The 22,671-nt window shown below is 40.6% G+C and overlaps 1 protein-coding gene across 1 annotated transcript in view; it reads left to right on the top strand.

Annotated features, from left to right (window-relative positions):
* The window catches only part of PIK3C2G (phosphatidylinositol-4-phosphate 3-kinase catalytic subunit type 2 gamma), a 276,099-nt gene that overhangs the window by 201,011 nt on the left and 52,417 nt on the right, over positions 1 to 22,671 (top strand). The window contains exons 25-28 of the mRNA XM_048827594.2: positions 69 to 178; positions 11,614 to 11,806; positions 12,350 to 12,471; positions 14,471 to 14,579. Coding sequence (XP_048683551.2) covers positions 69 to 178; positions 11,614 to 11,806; positions 12,350 to 12,471; positions 14,471 to 14,579 — 534 coding nt within the window. The remainder of the gene's footprint in view (positions 1 to 68; positions 179 to 11,613; positions 11,807 to 12,349; positions 12,472 to 14,470; positions 14,580 to 22,671) is intronic.

Raw genomic sequence — 22,671 nt, 5'->3', positions numbered from 1 at the left:
TCTAGTTAGCCCGGTCTCATTTAAATTATTTTCAGTGCATTTATTGGATCAATCCTGTTTATTCAAAGATGCTGCATGCAGGGTTGCCTGAGCTGAACAGCATCCAGGATCTGAAGTATGTGTATGATAACCTTCGTCCACAGGACTCAGACCTCCAAGCCACGAGCCACTTTACCAGGTAAAAAACAGACAAGAATTCAGAAAGTATGCCCTCTTTTAGGCTTAAAGAGACGCTGCCAAATTACAAATCATAGGCTTAATTGATCTAGGGAGTTAGTCAACTGAAATCAATAAATTACACAAAAGATTAACTTGTCTCCAAACACAAACACACAAATAAACCCTCTCTTTATGCACATCACTAATAACTCCTTAGATTATGAAAAGAGTTGTTCATACCTAACTTATGTTGCTTACGTTTTTTGCTCAGCTTGCATATTGTAACTACCCTGGTATATTTCTTGTCGACTTCACTCTAATGCACTGTGACTATGCAGCAGGGTTTGGACTGCAAGCACTTCCAGTGAATGCTTGAATCTTCTAGTTCAAAACGCTTCTTCTTTGAGTTCCATGAAGAATGTGTTTTTTTGTATTGTTTTTTGTAAAATGTTTGAAAAAGCTGTATGGAGCAACGTGGCCTTGTTGCTAGAGCACTGGGCCAAGACTCAGGAGATCTCGGTTCGATTCCTGGCTCTGCTGGGTGACCTTAGGCAAGTCACTTCACCTCTCTGTGCCTTGGTTTCTCCATCTGTAAAATGGGGATAATGATATTTTCTTCTTCTTAAGCACTTTGAAATCTACAGATGAAAAGCACTGAATAAGAGCTAGGTATTATTAATAATCGCTTTGCAGCTTGATTGGTATTAGCATAATATGAAGCTTTTAATCTCGGATTCAGCTCGGCTTGGTCAGGACTGAAGGTTAATGGCAGTTTAGCAGTCTGTATGAAACAAGTTTGATCTCAGTTCTGGTTTTTGTGGACAAGCGTTCACCACACAGAAATCCCCACCACAATTGGTGCCTTTGTCTCAATAGATAGGCCAAGCACTGAATGGGCTTGTAAGCTGAATGGACTACAAGTGTTGAGGCCCAGCATAGGGAAAGCTCACATTGTCACAGCTTGTACTGTACTTCCTCTTGGGAAAGAGGACCCCAGAGTATTGCCCAGCACCTTTGAATACAACCAAAGGCAATATTAAAATTTTAATACATGAGAGAAGGGCCTGAACCCAAACAATTGAATCAATGCATTGCTCCTCTTAAACTCTCTCTGGAATTATCTAGATCTGCACCTTGATGTCAGTTTGAACTGTGTTGCTCAGGCTTGTCTTTATGATGTGTCAATAACTTTTTAGAACACAGCAGAGTCCCCAAGTCCTCATTTTAACCCCTAGATTTTCCTTATTTCCCCATTGCCCTTTGATTACAGTTTCATTTGTTTTTAATTTCAGCATGACATTTAAGATCAATGTTGATCACATCTCCTCTAATCCCTACTCGCTCCCATCTCCTCACAATTTAAAGTATTGTCAAGCTGCAGCCTTGTGTACTGCAAACACAGCGTAAAAACAAGTCCTGTTAATAGTAATGATAAGTAACATCCATGCATCAAACAGGGAATAGATTCCTTAATGATTTCCTCGGAGTATAACTGTATGCTTGCAGTGACTTGAAACAAAGGTCTGATTGTTAGAATTATTGTCAGACAAGATCTTAAAACCCTGGAGAAATGTACAATTTTGTTAGAGTGAATGTTTTTTTCTCTTTTAATGTAAATGAGGTTTGTTTGCACTGTCTGTGTGTGTTACTCCAAGAAAATCCTCTCATTTCATCAATTTAAATAAGCTTCATGGAACCAGTTAACTAATTGTCAGTTTGTCCCTATTTTAAATTTCTAATCATGGTTTAGCACATGTTAATGAACAAGTTTTAACTAACATGTTTGTAAATTTTAATGTGGACAGGATGCCAAGACCTGTTGCTAGTCATCCTTAAACTTATGACAGCCTCACTCTTCCTGTGGGGTGCTGTGCAGCCCAGAATCCCTGTAGTGCTGAGTGCACTCAGCATGATCTCTCCTGCCCTCAGCATGCCTCCTATGCTCTGGGTTATGACAGCAGGCAACGCAGTGCTGATTACACTGGTCCTACACGGCTCCTTCACCAACATGTTTCTTCCACAGCCCTTTACTGCCCTTGTATGAAAGTGCAGAATGGGGATGAGAATCCAACTATAGAAACTTCTACTTCTATAGTTTGGTAGCGCTCTATATTATTATTTCTAGTCATTGTATATAATAATAATGCTTTAAACAATGCTCTCAAAGTACTTCACTAACTTTATTTTTTTCACGATATCCTGTGCAGCTGGTGATGAGCCCTCAGTGAAACTTAGATGGAGAGAATGGTACATAAGTATTATTATAACCTTTTTTCACATGGGTCAAGTGATTTGTCCAGGATCACATAGCAAGCCAGAGGTAGAGATCCTCGCTCTCTGAGGGCATGTCCATAGTGCAATCATGGGTTGTATACCTAATCTCGGATACCATGCATCAGCATGGGCTTCAGTGTGGGCTGTATAAACCCACCCAGAAAATTGGGTAATTACTTGGGTGGGGCACCAAAATCAGTGCTGCTGCAGCTTCAATGCTCCAGTGCCCAAGCTAGATAGATTAAAGCTAGTTTGCGTATGTGTACATGAGCTGCAATCACATTCCATAAATGCAGTGTAAACATACTCTGTCTCCTAGTCTATCTAACTGGAACCCCTTGACTCCATATGTTACTTTGTCTTTATTTTCTTAACTACTTGAATAAACCCGTTCATTATTTTTAAAAAGTCCCTGTCATGGGATTGCTGGCCCCTTTAAGAGAAATCTGGGTTAAAGCTATCCTAAAAGATCTAATTTAAAGGGACTGAGCTTACCTAGGCACTTAACTGAATAACAAACACCTGAGCCTGATAAAAGGTCTCTGGGCTCAATTGCAGAGAGTTGCTCACAGAGAGAAGCTCTCATAAGGGAGAGGAGCTCCCAGAGACTAAGGAGGAGGCAGTGCAACCCATGCGCCAAAGGGAAGAGACTTCATTTCCATTTAATAAAAAAGAACCCCATCAGGGGAGTTTTCTTACACCCCTTCAGATTCTGTAGAATTTTTAAGGGGCCCTGAGAGAAGGGAAAGTGAGATAGATAGTGCCTGCAGCACTAGCTCAGCAAAGAGGTGCTACAGGGCAGGCATAGATTGTGACAAGTGGTACCAGAAGTGGGATTCTGAGATCCTCTCCCATCCAGGAGGGATGACCAAGCGCCACAGTGCAGACACCTTCCTTGGCTGTAAAATTTTTATCCTCCCATGTCAGCATATGGAGGGGCAGCCACAGCTGTTGGAGTTCAGCTCCATCTGGGGGGGAGGAGGAATGTCTGAGCAGCCTCAGAGGGCTGTGAAGGAGGTTCCACAATGGTAAAGAGTCAATTGTCATCGACACCGAAAGGGAAGGCAATGATTGTAAAGCTGGCCTGGTTGCACTGAGCACCAGAGGAACGGGGGAGAGCCAGGATGCCAAAGACACCCTGCCAGAAACTGCTGGCTATTATGAAGTCTGAACAAAAGACCGTGGGGATCTACTTTTGGGGCAAGAAAGTGTGATGACCCATGGACAGTCTGTCTTGGTTGTGGGAAGAATGATCACATAGAAAGATGTTGCCCTAAGGTAGATGCAGTTTAATTATGAGAAAGATAGAGGCTACAAAAAAGAGCCTACAAGACTAGGTGAATATGGAGTAGTCCAGGAAATCAGTCTGAGCATGTAAAATTAAAGGTAGGCAGATGGCTATGGGTTTCAAGCTTCCCATTGGTTAGGGTAGATACCTTCACGCTACTCTCAGCCCTAGAGATGAGAGTTTGGGGATCTTGAATTATTTGGTAAAGGAACCAGGTCATACTGAGGAACCAGAATGGGTTCCACTCAAAAGAAGGGTTCAACCAGCTAACCTCGAGGACAACAGGATTGTGGGGTTGAGCAAGCCAGAAAAAAGACTCCAGGGATCTGAAGGTCCAGGGAAATGCTGGCAACAAGAGCTATGATGTGACTGTAAAACAAATCTAAAAGCTGCAGGCCTCGATGGAAGCTTTCTATCAGGATTTGGATGACTGGGCAAAAATTCATGAGGCCCAAATCACAGAAATTAGGTGGAAATATCCCAGGCTTTGGAGAGTCTAGCTACACAGCTGGAATGAACCAAGCAAATAGAAGCAGACCTTGAAAGGGCAAAGCAAGCATGGGAGAGTGAATGTGAAAGGCTGACCAATGAGATTAAGATGCCTCTACCTGGTAAAAGAAATACTTTGTACTCATGGAAGGAAGTGACAGAACCACAAGTCAGCTTGAAAAGTGTCTCAGGACAGCAAAATCAATTAGAGAACAAGTCATTTAAGCCAGAAGATAAATTGGCAGACCTGGGAGCCCACATGCAGATGACACAAGAGTCACTGCAGGAAGAGACCACCAGAAACCGAGTCTCATTACCCAGCTGGAAGAGTTAGAGGATGAAAAGAAGTACTTAAAGGAACAGATGTGTGTAGGAGCCAAGTTAAATCTTGAGAAAGAAGTCTCCAAACTAAAAGATAGACTTTTTCTCTTGAGACCAAGCAGTTACTCCAATTCCTCTTGTCTATCACAGGGACAAATGAGAAGAACTGAAATAGAAGTGAAAGAGAGAGAGACTTTTCACCAACCCCCTCTTCTTGAGCAGAGCAATGGAGAAGTTGGGGCTAGAGAATGTCAAGTCTGCCTTGGAGCAGCAAGTTACCCAGATGGAAAAAGAACTGGAGACTAAGCTCCAGGAACTGATCATTCAGGGACTAGCTCTATGCACCCTGGCAAAAGAAGCTGGTTTGGGTAGGGGGGTGGAAACTGGCCCAGGAGTGCAGGACCAGGGTGTTGAACCTGTGTAGAGAGAGGTGATAAGATGGTAAGTACAGAAATGAATTACTGGGGGGCTTGTAAAGATACAAAGACCTGCCAGGCCTCCAGAAAGACCTTCTAAGAGGAACAGTTGGTTATTTTACAAAGGTCTGGGTAACCTGTGGCACAAACACTAAGGGTATATCTACACTGCGTTTAAGACCAGGGTTTGAACTTGGGCTCAGACCTAGTTCCCCTTCCGTCTAAACACAAATTTCTCTAACCCAGGGCTTGGACCCAGGATCCCATAAGACTGAACAGTCTGAGCCTGAATCAAGCCAGGGCCCAGGGTTCAAGCCCTATTGCTTTGCCATGTAGACACAGCCCCACTGGACTTGTGCTCAGGGAGTCCACCAAAAATATCCCACAATCCCATGGGCCAATTTTCTTTGTCCTTTGGACAGTCAAGTTTGGTGGACAGTCAAGTTTTCCCACATTGCACCACAAACTAAGGGCTAGAGCGGCCAAATTTTGGGAGGGCGCTAGGAAGTCCGGGATATGGGTGGTTGGACTCAGCCCCACATAATGCAGTCTAGATGCTGGAGCTCCAGGCTGGGACCCAGGGTTCAATAATTCCTAACCTGGGATTACAAATAAGTGTAGACACTTGAGTCCTAGATTAACAAACCCAGGGTCTGCTAACTTGAGTTCTTCTAACCCTAGGCTTCCATTGCAGTGTAGACATACCCTAAGATCACATGAATGACAGAAGCTACAATAATTGCAGTAGCTACACAGCAGTTCTCTAGAGTAGTGGACTGCAGTGAACTGGAGGAAAAGGCTGCTACTGCTGATAGGAACCAGGCTGAAATCCTGGAACTGCAGAGGCAGGTGACTGAGGACCATAGTGGCACCCAAGTCCTGGTCACATCATATTTTACTTAGGAAGACAAGAACATTGCCAGAGATTTAGTGGATTTCCTGGTTGCAGCTGAACAGGAAGTTCCCACCTGACTGGAGAACATGACCAAACATTAGCCATTGTGAAGCCTACCTTTTGGTACAGAGTGGCACTGGGGGGATGAGGAAGGTATGTCACCTGGTGGCTGGTCCTTTTAAGGGGAGTCTGGGCCCAGGTTACCCATGACAAGCTAATTTAAGGGAGCACATGAAATAGCTGCCTATAGTGTATCCCTGCCCTAAACTCAGTTTGAGCCTTGAAACTCAGTTTGATCTCCTCCCCTTTCCTATCCCTTCTCTACCCCCAGAAAACATTTTATCCACAGAACAGGAAACCCTTCCTACTCCTGGAAAGAGATCTCCAAGTTTGATTAACGGCAAAGTGCTATCTCCCTCAAATGTCCCCATGATGTTGTGTGACATTTTAAAAAGTGTTCTTAAAATGATTTACAATTATTTTAAATAGATTAAAATTGGTTCCATGCTATGATTGAAGTGTTTGAATTAATTGCAGTACACAAGCAACCCCACTGCTCCTGCCCATGAATGAGAGCTGCACAGTGGATCTGAAGATTACCAGAAAATTAGCAATTCACATCTTTGAAAGCTTGACAGCAGGAGAGATGCTAAAGAGGTGTTATCTGTTGACTTTATTTATTAATGGAATAATTTATTATGTACCCATCGCTGCACAGGTCATGCGTGTAGATTCCAAACCACAATACCAAGGACTGCAAAACTAGACCACCCTCATAACACAAATCCTCTGCCAGTCAGACGAATGCCATTCCCCAGCTGGCAGCATATCCCTCGGCAATCCATGCCCCAGCTAGCTAAAACACCAGTGGAGGTTGATGACATCTGAAAGGGCAGAGACAAAACTACCATCTCAAAGTGTGCTCGCAGATGATTCACAGCAGCAAGCAATAATCACAGTGTGTGCACCGCAAAGGAAAAAAGGGAAACTTCTTATTCTCCCCTGCCAAGCAGCCTCCACTGTAAAACGACAGGCTGAATAGATGTATCCCGCACTGCATTCTAGGGAAGGCCAGGAGATGGGGAATCTTCAATATAATATATATAACCTGGATTTGTGCTGGAAATGGCCCAACTTAATGATCACTTTAGATAAGCTATTACCAGCAGAAGAGTGAGTTTGTGTGTGTATGGGGGTGGGGGGGTGAGAAAACCTGGATTTGTGCTGGAAATGGCCCACCTTGATTATCATGCACATTGTAGGGAGAGTGGTCACTTTGGATAAGCTATTACCAGCAGGAGAGTGAGTTTGTGTGTATGGTTTTTGGAGGGGGGTGAGGGAGTGAGAGAACCTGGATTTGTGCTGGAAATGACCCACCTTGATTATCATACACATTGTGAAGAGAGTGGTCACTTTGGATGGGCTATTACCAGCAGGAGAGTGAGTTTGGGGGTGGGGGGGCAGAGGGTGAGAAAACCTGGATTTGTGCTGGAAATGGCCCAACTTGATGATCACTTTAGATAAGGTATTACCAGCAGGACAGTGGGGTGGGAGGGGGTATTGTTTCATGGTCTCTGTGTGTATATAATGCCTTCTGCAGTTTCCACGGTATGCATCCGATGAAGTGAGCTGTAGCTCACGAAAGCTCATGCTCAGATAAATTGGTTAGTCTCTAAGGTGCCACAAGTACTCCTTTTCTTTTTACAAAGACAGACTAACACGGCTGTTACTCGGAAACCTTCAATATATTGGTATTCACTGCTCTACAACAGGCCCCAGACAGCAGGATGATTATTGCCCTAAATGGATTTCTGACTAAGATCCTATATAGTCTCTGTGGAAAACAGACCAACTCATTTTTTCTTTCTCGTGGGCTCTACTGAAATTGAGTCAGTTTCAGTCCCATGGTTACATATTAGTAAGAGGCTAAGCTGGCTCTGCACCTGGCAAGCTGATTCTTAACAGGCAGGGTCAGGGTAAGGAAGAGGTGTGTGAAGCAGTAAAATTGACAGGATGGGCGGAGTTGCTGAGCTGGGTTGGGAGAACTTGCAAATGAGTTTTCATGCTCATGTACATCCTTCCCTTTTCTCTTCCACTCACAGGGCCTATTAGGCTTACTGAAGCCCTAGACTTGTAGGGATGACTGCAGCATTGCTGTCAGGTGTTGAGAGAAAAGTCAGGATCAGGTCTTTGATATGGCTTAGCAATTCAGACTTACTTGATACATTTGCGGGATGTTGGGGATCCAGGTTGTGTGTGTGTGTGTTTCTCTCCATAACGCTTGATTGCCCTTGAAGGTAAATCTTCAAAATGAGTTGTTCTGTCACAGGGCGTGTGACCTCTTTCAGGTCCTCTACAGAGGCCCAACCATCATTCCTCCATAGAGTCCAGGAGGAACTTCACGTGTGCAGTAACTCACAGATGTCCTCCTCAAGGGAGTCATGATTGTGTATTTGGGGGTGCCTAGCAGCTACTGCCGCAATTTGCAAAAGAGCCTTTGAACACCTCAGCCTGCATGGCAGACTCTCCAGAGGCTTTCTTATGAGGAATTTCACTTCATCATACCTGATGATGCCATGAGACAGTCTTGCTGATCCTACTGTACGGTGGCAGGTCCTGTCCCAGCTGGAAATAAAAAGCTGAGTAAGTTTCCTGGAACATTTCAAAACTTCAATAATGGGTTCAGGTTTAACACTAAAATTAGACTGAAGTCTGGGGCAAAGGATTCTTACTTTATATATAAGGCCAAGATTTGCATCTGTGGCTGGAGATTTTGAGTGCCTCTGTTGTGAGATCCCATGAAGAGGGCCTGGTTTGCAGAAAGCACTGGGCACCCACCTTTCCCCAATTGGTCACCCAATTGAGCACCCCTAATCACTGGCTACTTGGGGAGATGTAGGCCAAACTTTATTTGCCCATCCCCACTTCAGAGAACAGCCGTCTAAGTCTCTGCACACCCTGACTTGTGTAGGAGTTTAACAGTTCCTTAGGAATGCTGAGAACCACACATGAAATCCAAATTTAACTCAGCCATTAGGAGGCATAAAATTGGTATATGTGAATTACACTGAAAACACAACTCACTTTTCTGAAAAGCAGGCCAGAAACTAACCTGACTCCTAAAGGGATACTGTCAAGAGGAAAATTAAAATTTTGCCTGAAAATTGTGTGCCAGCTACAGTTACAAGATTACTAGAAATAAAATCAGCCCTCTGTTTTTTTCAATTTTATTTGCACATTTGTTAGCACTTTATATATAGTCAGTGTCACTCTTTCCCTGTATAGTCCAGTATATGGATCTGTACGGGCAGTGCCTGGCAACCCCGTGGAGCATCTATTGACTACGTGTGGGTGAAGGGGTCCCCAGCACAGAACCAATTGCCTGATCAGAGCCCAAGCTTGTTTGCCTGTTGCAGAGAAGACACAAACATCAACAGAAGAGCAAAAAAGACCTTCCAGCACATCATTTTTAATGTGTTAAATGAGTTGCTGCATTTTTTCTATATATGTATAATTTTTTCAAAAATGTAGTTGGTAGCATCCTTTTTAAGTATTTAATAAAGTAAATATTTTTTCAAATATAAAGTAAAGGTTTGTGATTAGCAGTCTACAGGTTAAAATCATTTGAAAGGTTTAATGGGCCCATAGAAAGAACAACAAGCCATTAAAGAGACGAATTGCCTGAATTATGGTCCTCTGATATCAGCTGCTCTGCAATAGTGATATTGTCTGAATATCAAGTTGGCTGTACACTGTAAGCAAAGGCATGTGTCATACAAGTTAGATTAAACTGAATAGTGTTTAGCTGTAAAATTAACATTATTCTCTTCCAGTAATACTCTGATTTTTCTGGCTGCTTTTCTATATTATAGTAGAACTACAGATTCCACAACCCAAATCACATGCCCGTGATTTATCAAGTGATTAAACTACACTTTAAATATAATACTCTTTTCCTTAGGAACTAGAGAAAGAAAAGTTTTACAACCTTGGATGTGGCCCAATTAATCAGCACTGTATTGATTTTCCAATAATATCCTAAATTAAGATTTATTTTCTTGTTTTGCATGAGACTCCTAAATTGTTGCGTTTATAAAATGGGCTGTGTTTGCCTCTTTGAAGAAAGCTTATTAAGTTGATAATTACATTGCCTTATTGGAAGATTATTTTCCTCATATTACATTAAGAAAAAATATGTATCTTCAACTTCCACCCTTACTCAGTTTAATGTGGCTAATCTCTACATGATAAATTGCACAACATTTGAGTTAATTCTGCATCTGAGCCTCTTCTTTGGGGTATGACTGCATTTGTGAAAGATACCAGAGTCTTCAGCCCGAATGTCAGAGGTCATGCAAACTTAGGTCTCAGTTCAGAAAAATCGGGTCTCAATTCAGAAAAGTCTTGCTTTTCCCAGTATAGCCCAAGCACATACTTAACTTTAAGCATGTGCTGAAGTCCTAAGTGAATGGGACTTAAACAGGTGGTTAAAAGTTAAGCATGTGCTTAAGTGCACTTCTGACTAGCAATAGATTTAAACATGTATTTGAGTCCCAATTAAGACCCAACATTGGGAAACCTCTGGGACTCTTATGGCTTTTTTGGGGGGCTGTGTAGTTAAGTCTAAATGGCTGGCCCTCCACAGTATCAACAACTATACTGGATTTCCCAGAAATCTGACCCCAAAGCCTATATAAGTAGAGGAAGAGAGAGGAAACTTAACAGCACAGTGAAAATAGATTCAAATGGCAACTGGATTAAACAGGGCAACTGGATTTTAGGGGCAGTTCCTCTCCCCCTTCAAGGACTACTTGTGATATAATTTTGCAAGTGCCATTCTCCAAACAGAATTCACATTTGATCTGAAGAAGTGGTCATGCTTATTTGCATATAGTGCCTTTCATCCTGAAGGATCCCAAAGCTCTGGGAAGTGAGAACCGTGTTCTGGCTTATCTTGCATGGGAATTAAATGGGGAAAGATGGTGTAGGGAGGTCTTTCTTTCTTATGTAGCTACACAAAGGGCAAATAGGATCATGGGTTGAGATTTTTAAAGTCCACTCAGGGATTTAGCAACACAGACTCCAATAAGTGAATCACTGAATCAGCTTTGAGAGTCTCAACTTTAGTGCTGATTCTCCCTGTGGCAATTGCTGCTTCTCGACATGCATGGAGGCATTGTGTGTGCCTCTTTTCTCCAAAGCAGGGGTGGGGTGGGTCCAGGTAATCAGGAATAAGAGCCACTGAGATAATTCAGGTGGGTTACCTAGGTTGTTAGCCTAGTGAGTGTATTTTTTACTTTCCTGATAACACACCCAGCCCAATGTGGTGTTTAGATGTTGCTTGTAATTATTAGAATTGGGAGCACTGGCTGTTGGGAGTCTGAAAGGACAGGAAACAGGAAGGAGGGGGGAGGAGTTGAGAGGGTGGGAGAAAACTACAGAGGGTGCAGCAGCAGCAGCAGCTTGGTGAAGAGGTTTCCACTTTGAAAATAAAGTCCTCTTGAAGCTTGTTAGTACCTTGCCTGGTTGATACAACACCCGAGTCCTTTGGAGATTGGTGGAATAACTTATCCAAACTGGGCTCAATTGCTGCGTAAATTGAACTGCTGCAAACAAATGGTGACAAGAGAGAGTGTGTGCGCATGCGTGTTGTGTGTGTTTGATTTTTAGTTGCTGTCATGGCAGCAGGCACCAGGAAATGGAAGCAAAGGGAAATATACGCATGAAGATAAGCGTTTACATTTGATCTTCTTTTTGTTTTGTTTTCTCAGGAAAATAAAGGAAAGTTTAGAGTGCTTCCCTGTCAAACTCAATAACCTGATCCATACGCTTGCACAAATGTTAGCCACAGGCTTTGCCAAGTCTACAGCTTCACAGAATGTTCCTCAGGAATCCAACCTGCTGGATGCAGAGAGGTCAATTGCCCGAGCAACCATTTTAGGGTTCAGCAAAAAGCCTGACTCTGTATGTATTTCGCTCTCCACTTGCCCTCCTTTCGCTTGATCTTTAACTACTCTTCCTTTAGCTTACACGCTCTCCTGCCTCGGTTATATAAAATGTAACAAAGAAAGGATCATAGAATGAGCAGCAGTGCCATAAGCAATGAGATTCTGGAGGGAAATAAAACCAGGCAGAGAGCTATTAGCGGGGAGCCATTAAGGAGGACAGTTCCTGCCCTATAGTGAAAAATAAATCAAGAGCTAATTATAGCACCCATAAGGAAAGCACAGCACAAAATTAGGAAGCCTGATAGAACTTGCTGTACGCTGCTTCAATGGAGCATTATTAGTTTTCGCACTCAGTGGTGATATTTCAGTGTTTGAACTGCATCCCATCCAGATAAATTCCTTTTTATACAACTACGCCTATAAATTACAAATTGCATTTTCAGGCACGTGTAGCTACATTACAGAAAAGTTTTTCTTTGTTGAAATTTCCTTGTAGTCCTGCATGTGCCTTTTTGGCATCAGCCTCTCTCTAATCATTTCTGTTTTTTCCCCAATGCAGCTATATTTAGTCCAGGTGGTGCAAACCTGCCAAGTGGTCACCTTTGTGGAAAAATCATTTGAACAATTTTCAAAACTTCACAGCCATCTACAGAAGCAATTTCCATCACACGCCCTCCCGGAGTAAGACAGCACATTAGTCCTCATTATTCTGCCGTTAAATGGTTCTCGCTACGTAAGCAAAAATGTGAAGAATATGTGGTGGTTATATTTGCTAGCAACACAAATTCAGCCTATAAGGCACTCGAATCTTTCACGTCTGTCATAGGATCTAGGGGAAACTGATCATAGTCTGTTGTGGCAGCCTAACTTTGCTATATTCTAGTTGTCCACAGCCACCTGTGAGGTATACTTTTTTCACTCATTATTTTCAAGGCAGATTTATTTCTAGGAGTGGGATGATTTAACAACAAACGAGTGAGCCTTTCTTTCTGGAGGATGCGTGTGCATGTGGGAGGAGAAGAGGGGTTAGGGCCTGTTCCTTTTTTTTTTCTTAAGTGAAAGGCAGAACTGTCATTGACTTCATTGGGGGCATGATTGGGCCTTAAATCAGGTTTAATTTACTTAAGTCATTCAGTTTTTCACTAGATGAGAATGTCATTTGCCTGCATAGACTTTCACAACCAGCTGGTCTGCAGAGCTAGCCAGTGTTCCTCTGTACAGCTGCAAATTACAACTCAATGTGTTGTAATCTAGCTGGCCTTTTAAAAGCTAGTGGCAGCTTTTCACTGAGCTCTGGAATTGGGCACAGCCTGTTCAAAGTAAGGATCTGACCAGCAGGCTCTCAAAAAGTCTGTCCAAGTGTCATTTCACTGTGTTGAACGGCTGGCTGGCTCTCTACTCATCTGCAGCTTTCAAGTGTCTCCTGAGAGGATAAACAGGGTTATACCAGAAAAAGGAGAATGTAAATGAGTCACTGTTAAATGCCTGGAGTGGTGATGAGAAACTTAATACAATCAAATTGAAACGTCCACTGTTGTAAATCATGTAGATGAGAGGATGCAAAGCATAATATTCGTTTAACAATCTCATTTTAATATTAGTAATCCATATCTCAAAACCTTCACATGCAATTTAGCTCAGGTAGCTTTTCTGAGACGCACAATACATTCCCTCATTTTGAGAGAGAAATAGTCCTTCCAGTTCAAGGTTAATGTAATCCAATAAGGTGCACTGTTAGAAAGCTAACCTTCTGGCTGATCGAGCCATGCTTTGGAATTTACTGCTTTTATAGCTTTTATAACACACTTAAGTGAAAAAATATTTAAAACATTAGGTATCTTCAACAGCTGTAAAATTTGAAGTTGGCACAGGACCCATGATGTAGAAAAATACTAGAGAAATATTTTTTAATTATTAAACCAAAGTAAAATTAATGTTGTTAAAATCCAATCAGAGCATTATTATCTATTATTATTGTGTTTCCATATACGACTTGCTTTGTGGTAGCACCTTCAGGCCACAGTAGGGATCAGGGACCCATTGTGATAGGCCCTGTACAAACACCCAATACAAGATACAACCTTTTCTGAAGAGCTTACAATCTAAATAGACAGAAGAAATGGGGGTTGGAGGCAAGGGAGGAAGCAAAGCTGTACTGATGAGAGGCTGCAAGATTTCGTTAATACTTTTTTGTCATTCATTATTATTAGAAATAGTAGGATTTTATTACAGTTGGCCTAGAGCCAAAAGCTGACATCAGTGCTAGGTACTATACAAGCACAAAGACCGTCTTTTCCCTGAAGCACTTAGTGCCTGACTTTTAAAGGAATATAAGCATCTAAAGATGCAGATAGGTGCTTATTAGGTACCCTAAATACCTTTAAAAATCTGGCCTTTACAATGCAATAGACAGACAAAGGGTGGGATGGGAAGAGAGACACAAAGCTGAAGCATCTTGCCTAAGGTCATGCGAGAAGTCATTAACAGAACAAGGAATAGAACCTCTGTCTCAGGAGTCAACCTCTAGTGCCCTATCCTCTAGACCACAGTCCCTCTTCTTAAATAAAAATAATAATTAAGACAAAATCTTAAAGATGTCCTGCTATTCTTATGTACCATAGAGTAAATAATATCATATTTTTTCAGGAGAAATAAAATGTCTACATGTTCTCTGTTTCAGGTTTCCCCACTGGTGGCATTTACCTTTTACAGATCTTGAACACAAAAGAATGAAAGACTTAAATCTCTATGTGAAGCAGTTATTGAATGGATTCAACAACCTATCTAATGTACGTGATCGTTTTCCATATAATAGCTTATATTGTTTTTAGCAGCTTTCTGCCAAACAGATCCCAAAGCTTTCTACAGCCCATATAAAATGACAACTCCAGACACTGCTGTGCCCATTTCTGAGGTGGAACAATTATAGCATTTAACAGGACTAATCACCCACAGGCAACAAAGAGATTGGAAAAATAATTTATTAGAGCTGGCTGGGAATTTTTTGACAGGATATGTTTTCCATCAAAAATGGTGATTCAGGGAAACCAAATCTTTTTAGATTGGTTTCAACAATAGCCTAATTTCAGAATTATTTTTCAGGGAAAAAAGGTTTTGAAATTGTGAAAACATCCAGTTTCAACATTTTCTAAACAAAAGGTTCTGTTTTTTGGTTCAAAATGACTTTTCATTTAGAATTTTAAGTTAAGTAATAGTAAACAAAAAAAAAGAATTTTAAAAGGTCAAAATCAAAACAGAATGTTTCAAAACTATCAAAATGAAACACTGAAATTACCTACCTGAAATATTTTTCTGATTTTAGGGTCACAACATTTTTGAGATTTTTGACTTTTCATCTGATTTGGGATGGACATTTTTTTAAATCTTGAAAATTTTTGCTGGACAGGAAAACTCACCCAGCACAATAATTTATGAAGCTGTGACCACACCGTAGAAATGTAAGAGGAAAGGGAAATTATCCAGGTGAAATAACAATCAGAGCTTGTTTTCTTTTTAATAATAATGCATAATCCTGGATTGAAGATCAGCAGTCAATAGGAAATGTCAGTAGATTTCCAAAGATAGCGAACATCCACATGATAAAGCAACACTCAGGCTTGGAGAGGAGACTTCAGACTCCAGGCCAGTTCAGTCCTTGGCCTCTCTACTGAGATTGCCAGTAAAAATTCAGAGTTTTTGCGTTAGCTTTTATGTGCTGTATAGACCCTGCCCTACAGTGAAGTGGGACTAAGACCACCAGTTTTTCACATAAGCTCTTTTTGATCATTAGTGATCTTAGGCTGTTTCAGGCTAGTGACTTAGAAGTGAAAGGCTCTGTGTCTTAATTGTGCCCTAGGCCTGCCTTCAATAGACTGGCTTTCATTTGGGCCAGGCACTACAATGCAGAAACTATAACCTGGTCTACACTAGGGAAATTAAACTGATAGAAGCCCCTTGAATATTTGCAGAGACGATCTGTACCTGCCAGTAGTGGGGGGAGGGGGATAAGAGGGGAGGGAGGGAGGGAAAGGGCAGAGTGAGGGCAGAAGCTTCAGCGGATGTTAGTGAGCATGCTTAGTACAAGCCAAGCAGCTGCATGCCCTCCCCCACAAACACATCACCTCTGAATATTTGTAAAATCCTTTGTGTCTGCACACAAAAAAAACCCTAGAAATGGTCTAATGGCCAGTTAGAACACATTACCACTCATCTTGTTTAATAATTCATCTAATCCTCCCATTACCATCCCACAGAGCACTAGTGGCCTTGAGTCTGCTCCCAGACTGCTGGGAGCTGAGTGGGAATTGCGGGGTAGGTACCCAGAGGACTCTGTAAATTAAACTGTTTAGAACAGTGCTCTTGTGGATAGAGGGCAAAACTTAAACCACTCCAACATGGGTAGTGTGGATGTACAATACAACCAGTTCATTTACCAGTGGCTCAGTTGATACAGAGTTCAGTTCCAGTGCAGACAAGAACTGTGAGCCAAGGAGATGAGAGTTTAGGGACAACTATTAAAATGATGACAGAGAAACTAATCTTTTACAGTAGAATATGTGCTGTAGTTAATGGTGTACAAGATCAGTGGACCATATTAATGGAAGGAATAATAGGTGGATAGTTTTCATCTGTAAAATGTTACCGTATGCTGTACATTGTCTTCCTACCCATTATGTATCTAACTAGTAATTCTAGGGATCATCTTAATATAGTCAATGGCGTTCCAAAATCACTGAATTGTGATGTTTTACTTTAATGTTGCTCTCCTGCCAGGGAATGTTAGATATTCTGAACATACTGATATATTTAGATCAAGGAGACTGGTTCAGTGGGTCATTTTCTTTATATTAATGGCTGAGAGATCCTTGTTTTTTAAATAGTATCAACTTTCCCTTTCCCCATAGTGGATGTTTGGTTAAGTTCCAAGCGGAAAGTATTCGTTAGGAGATTTTCTTGATAAAAAAATTATTGTATTTACTTGCTTCTGTCTGTCTTCTCATCTCAGACAACTTTCTAGTCAAATCTGTCCTTTTTCTCATGCGACTAGAAAGCATAGCCTAAGCCATATCTAATGATAGTTCTCTGTTCAAGAGTTACTTGTATTTTTACTATGCATTAGTAAAAATGGGTAGTAATAAATAATTAAGGAGTTTGTGAAGAATAAATGTTTGGTGTGTCTTGAAAGTGCAGATGCCTATAGCATGAAACTCTTTGTCTTTTACATCTATTAACCTGATAATTTTTGTCCTGCTGAATTGTGTTTTAGCCAAGTTGAGGCCTAGGGTGTGGGCTCAGGCTGTGGAAACCCAAAAAGTAGAAGAGATTTTAATTATAAATTCCTCTGTCTATCATTTCTAAACTGATTATCCTGATTTCATAGACATAAATTGTCACTTTGTGCAACTATGAAAACTCTTGTTCTGCTTTTGCAGGAGGTACTGCAAACTCAGACTTATCGTTATGTAGCTAAAAATTCTAGAATTAAAGAGAATTGGACTACGCTCCGATTTCTCACTGACTCATGTGAGTGTGCATACTCTTCAGACCAAACTAAGTGCTTATTACTGAAACAGTGTTATGTTTAAGACTGGCCTTTTCTGTTAAATGATTTAACATAGCAGGGGAAGGGACTATCTACCTTATTGTTTGTATTGTAATTCTGATGGAGTCAAATCCTTATTTAAAACATTTAAAATACCAATACAATGTATTTTAAAGAATAGAAAATTTAAATTATCCACACATACCAATGTCCATACTGTGACAGGGTCTATAAACCCCTTCTTTTGAAGGGGTTAAGGAGCAGTTGTTGGCCCAGGTGACTACACCCCCGCCCCCTACACCTGCAGAGCCTGATCCGACTGGAAGATGAGTTTAAAAGGGAGCCAGACAGTTCAGATGGGAGGGCGAACATACCTGCCCTGAGAGCTCCTGAGCATGGGTGCAGGAAAACAAGAATTCAGTTTCTTGTAAAAATGTTGAGGTTTCAGCATTTAGTTTATTCTGCATCAGGACAAAACCAAGACCTTTCAAAATTTTCGAGAAATACCCTCCCTGGTGGGCTAACCAAGTTCAAGTCCCTGCCCTGAATCCAGCAGAACTGGGACCTGCACCTCAATCTCCAATATCCCAGGTGACTGCTCTACCCACAATGTTATGGTCTATTTCCAAGTAGGTTTCTCTCTCTCTCTCTCTCTCTCTCTTTCTCGCTTCCTCTGGTTTTGACCTGAGAAATATTCCCAATGAAAGTTCCATCAAAACTGATATGTTTTCACAGAAAGTTGTCTGAGTGAATTTTCTTTTGTAAAACATTGCAGTTAATATCCATCTGGCTACAAACAGGAATTAAAACAGCAAATTTCTAGTATGCATGCATCTTTATTTTGATATTAAGTAGAGTAGCTTAAGTCAATGATTAAGGACAAATGTCAGCACGTTTTTTTAGTTTAATTTTATTTCCATGAAATCAATTGTATTACATGTGTGGTAGAAAAATATTGTAATTTTGCACCGATTATATCATGGTTGGTTGATTAGTTGCATATACTGGGGCAATAATCATGGATAAACATGAGAACATGTTCAGAAATATTTGGACTCTTGCAGTTTTGCCTCATTAAATAATAGCAGCCAAGTGGTGTCTTATTGTGGGAGAACAATCCAGAAACTAGTTGAAACATCAAGACACAATAAATTGAAGGTTTGAAACATGGGAACAACAAAATTACACATTATCTCAGTGTAAATCAAATCTGTGACATTCACAGACAGACTTTTTTTTTTATGCCCACTGCTAACTCTAGCTGAGTGATAGGCTAAATAGAAATTGCAGGTCCATAACAACCCAAAAGCCATAATATATAAAATAAATTAGGGCTATCACAGTTGCTCATCATTTTAATGCCATGCTCTAGGAGACTGTCCACTCCCTAAGGAGTCCATACCAAATTAAGGCACTATTAACTGAGTCAGCTCTTGGGTCCTGTGTCAAGCAGCAACATGTCAGTTGTTGACTAAGGTGATTTTTTTTCTGCGTAGTTTGAAGGGGAAGTTGCAGCTGGCCTTGGCGTACAAAAAGCTTAACTTCAATCATGGAACTGAATATTAAGTAATGTTAATTTTTCAGCCCTCAATATTTTGTATAAATAGGAAACTAGCAATCTATGTACCTGAATGTGTGTGAGGGGTTGCTGTTTAGAATTCATCAACTTACTCAGGTGGGCATGGATTATTTTCTCATCTCTTTTTGTTTAAAAAATGTGTGGTGTTTGTTTTGGTTTCAATATATTGGATTTACAGTGTGCTCATGCAGCTCACAGATTTTAGATGTCAGTTCCTATTCTACCAAAATGCATGTGCTTAATTAAACTTACCTGAATTGTCCCACTGAGTTCATACATAAAGGTTTTTGGTTTGTTTTGGGGCGCGCGTGGGTTGGGTTTTTGAAAATTTCAGAGAAGGCTCAATTAGCAAAACTACACTACATTAACTGTGGGGAAGGTGAAGTTTATTGTTTTTTTTCCTGTGTGCAGTTGTTTTTACTTATCCACAAGATACTTCTAAAAACATTGGGCCAAATTCAGTATTAGTGTAAGCACATAAAAGTCCATGGATGTCATTGAAATTTTACTGCTAACATCAGATGTGATTCTAGCACATTGAAACATACAGGGCCTGATTTTTACCTATACTGAAGTCTTTTTATACCACTATGACAATGTAAAGAAGCTTTAAAGTGGGTGTAAATTGAAATGGCTGTAAATTACATAAGTACACACTTTAAGACCTTAGTATAAATGAGAATCAGGCGATAATTTTGCACCTTTTGCTAGTCTAACTAATGCTTTGCAAAAAAGTAATTAAGGTTGAAAAGGGGCATATCTGTATTTTAAATTTTTTTCACATCTTTCTTTTATTTGAGCAAAGAAATCCCTCATAAATATGGTGGAATGTTGTATAACCTGCAGGGCCAAATTCTCTCCTCATGTACATAGTGGTGTAAGTCCAAAATAACCCAGTGATGTCACTGGAGCTACTCTGGATTTACACCAATGCAAGTGAAATCAGAAAATGGCTCCAGTGTTCATTTCATGGCGTCGCTCTAATGTGATAGAAATAATGAGGGTCTGAAGTGTGTGGCTCCCTTGAATTTTCACTTTTCATGTATACACTGCAATCAAGCAGAGCCAAAATGCACAGGGCTTGAAGTCTCCTATCTTCCCCTATCACTTCCTGAAGATGTCATAGATGCAGCAGGGTCAGCTTTTTCTGATTTATTTCTTTCCTCCTGCTTCTCTGGCCTGTTGAACTATAACAGAAGCATGGGATAGGCAGACAGCTGAAAAAAACAGATCAGGTTGATTCTTTTTCTACTGGAATTATTGCTATCTAGAAATCTGACTATGATTAATTTATTTGCCCAAGTATTAAGATAATTTTTACTTAGGCTCCTGTAGAGATACCTGGCCAAAGTCTAGTGTGTTACACTAATGTAAGTTCAGAATATACATACCAAAGTCAGTAGATTTAAGAGTTCTATATTTGTACCAGCGTACCTGAGAGCAGAAATTTGGTCCTTTCAATTTTAACAGCTGAGCATATTGATGAATTCTGAACAGAGAGACACCCACAGCTCAGGTACGTAGATTCCCCTAATGGAATATTTGACTTTTTGATTCAACCAGGTGAACATCAACCATTAAACTTTACAGATTATATTTTTATTAGATAAAAATAAGACCAATGATGGGAGATTTGCCTAAAATTCCTAATACAGGCATTGCTTTAAGGAACTTAAACTAAAATTACTGACCTGGGGAGAACATTTCTCTCTGTGAAAGAGTAGTTGAATGTTCATGGTCAATTCACTCCTTGGCTTATGCTGAAATTGACAACACAGGGGTCAGTTACTGCCTCTCATGGTGATGTGTCTTTGTAACATGGATACCTATTCACTTGGAAATGTACTGAGGCCACCAAAACTATTTGACCAATACCAAACACTTCTGATCACTAGCATTTAATCCTTAATGGAATGCAGGCACTCAGCCATTTACAAAACATACAATTTGTGTTCATTTAACACGTGCTGTCTCAGGCTCTAATACATCAGTCTGTCTATGTTCAGCAAAGCACTTAAGCACATGCTTAAGTCCCATTGGCATTGACTGCAATTGGACTGAAGCACAAGCCTAAAGTTAAACATGTGTTTGTCTCTTGCTGAATAGGGGTGAACCTAAGCATGTGTTTAAATTATTTGCTGAAGTGGCTTCTAAACGAGCATGTCCTGTACTATGCAGACGTACTCCCGATACTTAAGATCTCAGCCTCCACACAATTTGCCGAGCAGTTGCTGTCTCTCAAGCAGTTATGGATGCCTATTACAACAAACACTTTGAAGATCTTTTCCTTGGCCTTGGCAGTGTTTTCACATGCCCTCTGTGGGCTGGCCAATCTGCCCGTTGGTCCTGGGCTGTCTGAGGCAGTTTTTTTTTTTTTTCCTTTTCACTTGCCAACACTAACCTTTCTTGTCTCCCTATGTGTGTTGTTACCATGCTGGGTACGTCATTGTTCTCAATCTCTCTCTCTCTCTCTCTCTCTCTCACACACACACACACACACACACACACACACACACAGCAAAATTCATGCCTTGAAATCAATAGTGAGGCACCAGGGATGAATGGTGTCCATTATGTGTATGCCTGTCATGAGATTTTGCACCATTTGCCATGTGCTCTTAAATGATGGTGCAGGTACTGGTGAAAATGAGAACTTGCAATTATGGTAACCTGAAATAACCTCCGCTCTTCCCACTCAGTAATCTCCCTGTGTCACCAATATAAACCTACCTATCTAGTGTTGAAAGAGCAAGCAAGAGGAAGTAGAAAGACAGGATGCTCAGTGAAGAATTTTTATTTCCCTTTCAAATGTGTTAAAATATTCTTCCTTCTGCCTCCTCATACCTGTCCTCTCGAGTTTATGAAGGTAGGATGACTACTTACATTTATCTGCTTTCTTTTCATACTATTAAATAAGGGCCGAGCTGCCAAAAATATACTCCTTCAAATGCTGAGTCTCCCTACACTTGCCTGTGGAGACTTATGCTGAAAAAGCAAATAAGGGTCCCACAAGGAATAAGCCTATTGTTTAATAAATGTTCAAGATGACACTACTACCTGAAGCAGTATATGTGTTCACATATGAGATATCCCCAGAAGATTAAAGTTACCTTGTATTTGTCAGCACTCGGCTTATCTGGAGTACTGGCACTTTCTTGCTAATCACTTCTTCTCCTATTTGAATCAAGGAAAAGTGACATTTTTAGAAGCATTTTGGAGGTTTTATTTTTCAAACAACAAAATAAAAAGCAAAAACAAATGTCAAAATAAATCCAAATTGTTAAATCATATCTGAATGCTGAGCATATGTTCCTTTTTCTTCTGCTAATCCCAGATGTTAATTGCTCTAGGAGCTACATTTATCATTAAGCTCCTCTTTTTCGTTTTTTGTCTCTTGCTGCATTTTGTCAAACTGAAGCAGGACATGCTGTTGATAAGAGACATCTTATTTCTCTTAGCCCTGTAAAATGCTGATGACATTTGAATGCTGGAATCTGAAAAGGCTCTTGTGCAGCATCCAGTTCGTTATAGTATCAATCCCGGTTACACTGATATAAATGTGGCTAGTCTAACGACATTAAAGCATGGACAATCTGACATGCTGCTTTATGAAAAAGCTAATAAAATGCAATTACTGTCCAGCTTTGATTCAGAACTCTTATAACTGTTCATTTTGAAATTCACATTTTTAGTGCACTGCACAATATTTGAGACCAGGGGATTTGGTTTATTACTTTACTGCTCTAAAGCTGAATTCAAC

Source organism: Caretta caretta, chromosome 1 (genome assembly GCF_965140235.1).
Source record: "Caretta caretta isolate rCarCar2 chromosome 1, rCarCar1.hap1, whole genome shotgun sequence".
In the NCBI taxonomy this organism is placed as follows: domain Eukaryota; kingdom Metazoa; phylum Chordata; order Testudines; family Cheloniidae; genus Caretta; species Caretta caretta.
This window is presented reverse-complemented; position numbering and strand designations above follow the sequence as displayed.